This window comes from Ornithodoros turicata, unplaced genomic scaffold, assembly GCF_037126465.1.
Source record: "Ornithodoros turicata isolate Travis unplaced genomic scaffold, ASM3712646v1 Chromosome13, whole genome shotgun sequence".
NCBI lineage: Eukaryota > Metazoa > Arthropoda > Arachnida > Ixodida > Argasidae > Ornithodoros > Ornithodoros turicata.
Window position 1 is genome coordinate 2,504,293 of NW_026999307.1, and position 6,304 is coordinate 2,510,596.

At 52.3% G+C, this 6,304-nt stretch overlaps 1 protein-coding gene across 1 annotated transcript; it reads right to left on the minus strand.

The window, feature by feature from the left end:
* Window positions 1–3,410: 3,410 nt before the first annotated feature.
* LOC135372176 (uncharacterized) lies at window positions 3,411–4,072 on the minus strand. Its single transcript, XM_064605865.1, has 2 exons — window positions 3,830–4,072; window positions 3,411–3,752 (listed from the first exon to the last, which is right to left on the minus strand). The coding sequence occupies exons 1-2, from the start codon at window positions 4,070–4,072 to the stop codon at window positions 3,411–3,413; spliced, it is 585 nt and encodes a 194-aa protein (XP_064461935.1).
* Between the last annotated feature and the right edge of the window lie 2,232 nt (window positions 4,073–6,304).

The following is a 6,304-nucleotide window of genomic DNA, read 5'->3' on the forward strand; positions in this document are numbered from 1 at the left end:
GACGCACGGGGCCCGCATGCGTCGCCACGACGCCATTGTCAGCCTCGTGGGGAATAGGCTCCAACAACAAGGCTGGTCGGTACTGAGGGAGCCAGTCTCCAACACGAGTGCTGGTCGGAGGAAGCCTGACCTCGTGATCAACAGGGGCGACGACTCGGTGCTCTTGGATGTCCAGGTGGTGTCCCGTTCGGCTGCTTTGAGGGATGCCCACCTGCGGGAGGTCACCTACTACTCTACGAGGGAGGTGTTGAGTCCGGTGCGGGGGGATGGAATGTCGGTGCCCCAGGTTACGTCTGTGACTTTGACTTATAGGGGAGTGTGGTGCCGGGACTCAGCGGACGACCGAACCGACTTGGGACTCACAAAAAGTGACTTGAAGGTGATTGCGGTGCGGGCACTCGAGGGAACGGCAGCGACATGGCGAATGTTTAATACGACGACGAGTCGTACTGATGACCGCCCTCCTTAGGGTCTTGGGTCCTCAGTTATTTGTGAACTTAGGTTTATTAATTACTGTTAAACTGGTTATTATTTTCAATCGGATTCTAACATGTATACCTCCTACCTTAGTGAAGCAAGTCTTAATAAACAATTTAGCCGAATCACACAAAGGATGACCAAGAAGCTATCCCACAATGTTTTTGTAATACAAGCGATTCAAAAACCGGTGACAGGCGGGAGTAAGAATAATCTGCTTTCGGTAGCCGAATCACACAAAGGACGACCAAGAATCGATCCCACCATGTTTTTGCAATACAAGTCATTCAAAAACCGCTGCCAGGCGGGAGTAAGAATAATCTGCTTTCGGTAGCCCAATCACACAAAGGACGACCAAGAATCGATCCCACCACGTTTTTGCAATACAAGCCATTCAAAAACGAGTGACAGGCAGGAGTAAGAATAATCTGCTTTCGGTAGCCCAATCACACAAAGGACGACCAAGAATCGATCCCGCCATGTTTTTGTAATACAAGCCATTCAAAAACCAGTGACAGGCAGGAGTGAGAATATTCTGCTTTCGAGGGACGTCGTTTTCAGGGAAGCAGCGTTGGAAGGAGTCAGTCTGGCAGTAAGGAGGCAGTCTGGTGGGACGCTGCCGGACATGTAGTAATTCATTACCTGTTTCAGATGTGGAGCTGTTACCTGGGGTCGGATGGTGTGCGGACGCTGACAACACGTGGTCTATCCTGTGAAGACGAGCGGTTCCTGTTTCCTGGATCCTGATTTCAAGAAGGACTCTGCCTGCAGCCTCGTTAAGTTGGAGCGGTGGTGCCTGTTGCTGTGCCGGTCATCTGGGCGTGGGGTGTCTCCAGTGTGGAGCCACCTGCGTCTTTTTTTTACGCCCTGGTCTATACGATGTCCTTTGACCCGTTGGATGATTGATCGTCCCCTGGATAGTATCGCTCTCTGCCGGGGGAGGGCGCGGGTGGTTGCCATCACCCTCAAGTTTTGGGCTTAATTTGCATTTCTCCGGTTGACCAATTTGGGCCAAGGCTCGTATCTTGAAATTTGCATATCTACGTCGCAAGCAACCAATCCGGCGGCAAAGGGTGCAATATAACCTCTCCCTTCCCGGGGAATCGTCGCAGTCCGGTGGGACGCTGCCGGACATGGAGTAATTTGTTACCTGTTTCAGGTTGGTATTGGTATCTTTTATTGATTACTCCCTATCTGGGTTCTGTTTTGTCCCACCAGACTGCTATCAGTGTTTAGGCTTGGCTTGGGCTATTAGTGTTTGGGCTTTGCCTAGTGTTTTGTACGGGTTTTTGAAGTTTAACATCGCCCCTTTTCCCGTATTTTTCTGTTGTTTAAAATTTACCATTGCACCCTGAGGCAGCAGCTAGTGGGTTTTGGTATCATTTTTTAGTTTGAGTCTCTCACGGGTGGGTTCGATCTAGCATCTCTGTACCCTGTCAGGCGATAGGGCCCGTGAGCGATGGAGGGTTGCCCACGTTGCGGAAATGTTTACAAAACAAGGGGTTTAACCCAGCACTTACGAAAGTGAGCCCCCGATTTGGCTAATGCCCGCGTTAATCTCCAACGGCATAACTTCGTTTGGAACGAGGAACTTATGCGTTTAGTAGCTCGTAAAGAATTAGAGCTCAGGGAAGATAATCCCCCTACCCACATTAATATTACCGTGGCCCAATATTTTCCTGGGGTGACGGCGGATAACCTAAGCTATAAAAGGAAGACAGCAGCCTATAGGGCAATATATGAGGAAATGGAACTGAGTCAGCTTGCTTGGATGGTTGTTGAAACCGCAGGTACGGATGAAGTTTCAAAATCTAATACCCCTGAGGAGGAGCGTCCTCACAATACTAAAGAATTGCTCCATGAAGCATTAACCAGTTTTTGAACAGCCGCCCTATCTGGGGATGAGACTCGGGGTCTCCAGCGGATCGTCAACAGAATACTTCTTGGGGAATCCGGTTATGGAATGGCGTTACCCAGGACCCAACAGAAGGCAAGAAAAGGGATCACGCGAGACCTCCCACCTCTAATAGGAGAGCCAGACGGCAGCGCTATGGAGAATTCCGGCGCCTCTTCAAGAAGAACAAGAGGACCCGGGCCGCACGTCTTCTAGCCGGAGACAAGAAGGCGGATTGCGAGGAAGAAAGGGTGGTTGACTTCTGGGCGCATATCTTTCAGGAGCCTAGCGACGAAGTACTACTCGGAAGCTGCGACATCGCGGGCCCGGGTCTCCTGTTCACCCCGGTGACACCGGAAGAAGTGAGTGCAGCGTTGAAACATAGTAGCTCTGCCCCAGGGCCGGATGGCCTGACGATCACCACGCTGCAAAGGCTGCATCCAGCTTCCCTTGCCGCGCTATGCAACCTGTTGCTCTTCTTGGGGAGGTTACCACCGGCTTTAACATCGGCGAGGACCATCTTCCTTCCCAAGAAAAATGTGAGTTCAAGACCCGAGGAATTCAGGCCGATCACTATTGCCTCCATACTCATTAGACTGTTCCACTGGACGCTCGATACTAAGCTGAGAACTAAGATTCAGATGAATAACATCCAAAGGGCCTTCCGACCAACAGACAGAACATTCGAGAACGTCTCAGATATCTTCTCAGATATTCTTCTCAGATATCTTCTCAAAGACGCCAGGCGCCGGTGTAAAGGTCTAGCATTGGCCTCCATCGACCTTAGGCGGGCCTTTGATAGTGTCCCCTATGACGTCATCTATCGGGCGCTGGCAGGGAGACGTGTGGACAGCGTGTTTCTTGATTACCTTGTGGCTTGTCGCGGAGAGAAGTAGACAGGCAGACAGCAAGGAGGCAAAAGAAACACACTGCACTCGGCTCGCAAAGAACTCGAGCCCGTGAGCGTGCGTCAACGTTTATTTTTGGCGCGTATCTTCAGGCGGCGCCGACCTGCGGCCGCTACAGGCCCCCCCCCCCCTTAGAGCGGAGGCGACGTGGGGCTGTGGACACGAAGCGGAGCTGCCCAAGTAACTTTGCGACGAGGCTTCGGAGGAGATAAGGCGGGGGAAGAGTCCTCGCCAAGAGCGAGTGGGGGAGCAGGGGCGACGGCTTCAAGGTAGGCCGGCTTAAGGCGGTCCAGCGAGACGACTTGGCGCTGGCCCGCGATGTCGATTGTGAAGGTCTTGCTGTTCCGGGAGAGAACACGGTAGGGGCCATTATAGTGTGGCGAGAGCGGCTTCCGCACAGCATCATGGCGCAGGAACACGTGGGTGCTTGTGTTGAGGTCGGGGTGGAGGAAAACTTTGGAGGGGGCGGCGACCTGGAGGGAACCGGCGCCAGGCCACGAAAGAAACGCCGGAGCTGCTGGACGTACTCGGCCTGGGGAAGAGAACGTACGCCGTCGGTATTCCCAGTCGCCAGTGTCGTCCCGTAAACAAGCTTGGCTGCGGTGCAGGAGAGGTCCTCCTTGAAGGCCGAACAGATGCCCAGCATGACAACAGGCAAGTGGTCCACCCAGCTGGTTTGGGCCTCGCGAGCGATGAGCGAAGCTTTCAGCTGACGATGAAAGCGCTCGACGAGGCCGTTGGAGGAAGGGTGGTATGCCGTGGTGCTGATATGGTGAACACCGAGGAAAGCCATCAGATTCTTGAAAAGGGCACTGTGGAATTGTTGGCCCTACTCTGTGGTGATGCGCGTGGGACAGCCGTAACGGGCGATCCAAGTTGAAACGAGGGCGCGGGCTACGGTATCCGCCGTGATGTCACTGATGGGGACGGCTTCGGGCCAGCGGGTGCAACGGTCGACAATGGTTAGTAAGTAGCGTTGGTCTCGGGACGGTGGTAAAGGGCCCACAAGGTCGACGTGGATGTGACGGAAGCGACCGTCGGGTGGGGGGAAGTGGCCAGGAGGGGTCTAAGTATGGCGAGTGACTTTGCTCTTCTGGCAGGCAGTGCAAGATCTTGTCCAGCGCCGGACATCGGTGTTTATACCAGGCCAAACATAACGTGAGCACAATAACCGCTGCGTAGCCCGAATGCCACGAATGATTAATGTTGTGCAGCGCCTCAAACGCGGAGAAACGAAGCGTAGAGGGCAGGTACGGACGAGGCGCAGAACCAGAAACGTCACAAGCGATACCGCAAGGTGCAAGAGGCAGGGAAACATAGTCCAGGCGGAGGGAAGATTTGGTTGTGCCAGGAGACAACAGGGCTTGAAGCTCTTGGTCGCAGGCCTGCGCAGCTGCGAGAGCATCGAGTGTGAGAACAGGCGCAGAGATAGCCTCGATGCGCGAGAGAGCGTCCGCCGCTTGATTGTCGGTCCCGTGAATGAAGCGAATGTCCGTGGTGTACTCGGAAATGAAGGAGAGGTGACGAAGATCAGTAGAAGGATAGGTCGTGCCGTTGGTGTTGAAAACAAAAGTCAAAGGCTTATGATCTGTAAGGACGTGGAAATGGCTTCCGTCTAGGTAGTAATGGAAATGCTTGATGGCGTAATAGATGGCGAGAAGTTCGCGGCTGAAGGTACTGTACTTCTCCTCAGATGGTTTAAGGCGCTGGGAGAAGAAAGCCAGTGGCCTCCAGTCCGTGGAGGAAGATTGCTGGAGCACAGCACCGACAGCGTGTGTTGTGGCATCGACCATGAGGCGAAGTGGGGCCGAAGAAACGGGATGCACCAACATAGTGGCGTTGGCCAAAGCATTTTTGGCTTGGAAGAAAGCTTCTTGAGCTTCAGTAGGGAGGTCGAAGGGCTGGTTAGTCTTTGTGGAAGCACGAAGGAGGTCCGTGAGTGGCCGGAGGATGTCGGCGCAATGCGGGATAAAGCGACGATGGAAATTTATCAATCCCAGGAATTCCCGGAGCTTGCGAAGGGAGGTGGGTATGGGAAAATCCTGCACTGCGCGAACCTTTGAAGGAAGGGGACTGATGCCTTCCTGGGAAACCAGGTGCCCCAGAAACTCCAGAGAAAACTGGCCGAAGAGACACTTCGCGGGGTTGAGGACTAGGCCATGCTCGTCCAGCCTTTGGAAAAGTTGACGAAGGTGGTGCTTGTGTTCTTCTGGGGTCTTGCTAGCAACCAGTATGTCGTCGAGGTAAACAAACGGGAGACCCCGCACCACTTCGTTCATAAACCTTTGAAAGGATTGGGCCGCATTACGTAGCTTTTGATTTGATTTGGGGTTTTCTGGCGCATTAGCTACTAAGGCCATAATGCGCCAAATACCAGTGTAAGTTTTATCTGTGTAAAATTTGTGTATTTACTAAAACAGTGTTGAGTGCTGGGTTAGTAATTAAAATCACAGATCCTTTAAAAACCCGGTATCTCTAAAAAACATATAGATCTTTTCAAAGGGTATGAAACTTTCATCGCCCAGCAAAAGCGCCGGGTGCAGTGGTAAGAAGTTTCTATATAATAAAACAAAATGACGTTCACGAAGATGCTGATAAGCTGGGCATACAATGAGGATATGGAGGATTGAGAGTTGTTCCCCACAGTGATTGCACTCGGGAGGGTCTTCTTTCCGTAAGAGATATCCATGTGTTAAGTATGTGTGTCCCAAACGGAGCCGACAAGATAGCACCTCATGCAGTCGATTTGATGCAGATGGGGAAGGGCTTATCTTGGGTTTTATAGCATGTAATTTGTTGCTTGTCTGTTGGTCCCAAAAGCTCTGCCAGTGTCTGTTAATGCTGCTTTTTAAACATAGCCTGAGATCTTTTGATGAAATGTCGAAAGCCGTAATGTCGTTTGTTAGGGCAGCAGCAGCTGCTCGATCGGCCTTTTCATTTCCAGGTATCCCAACATGGCTGGGTACCCAGCAGAACAGTAACCGATAAGCCCTGTTAGCTATACTGCTTGCAATGCGCCTTGCAC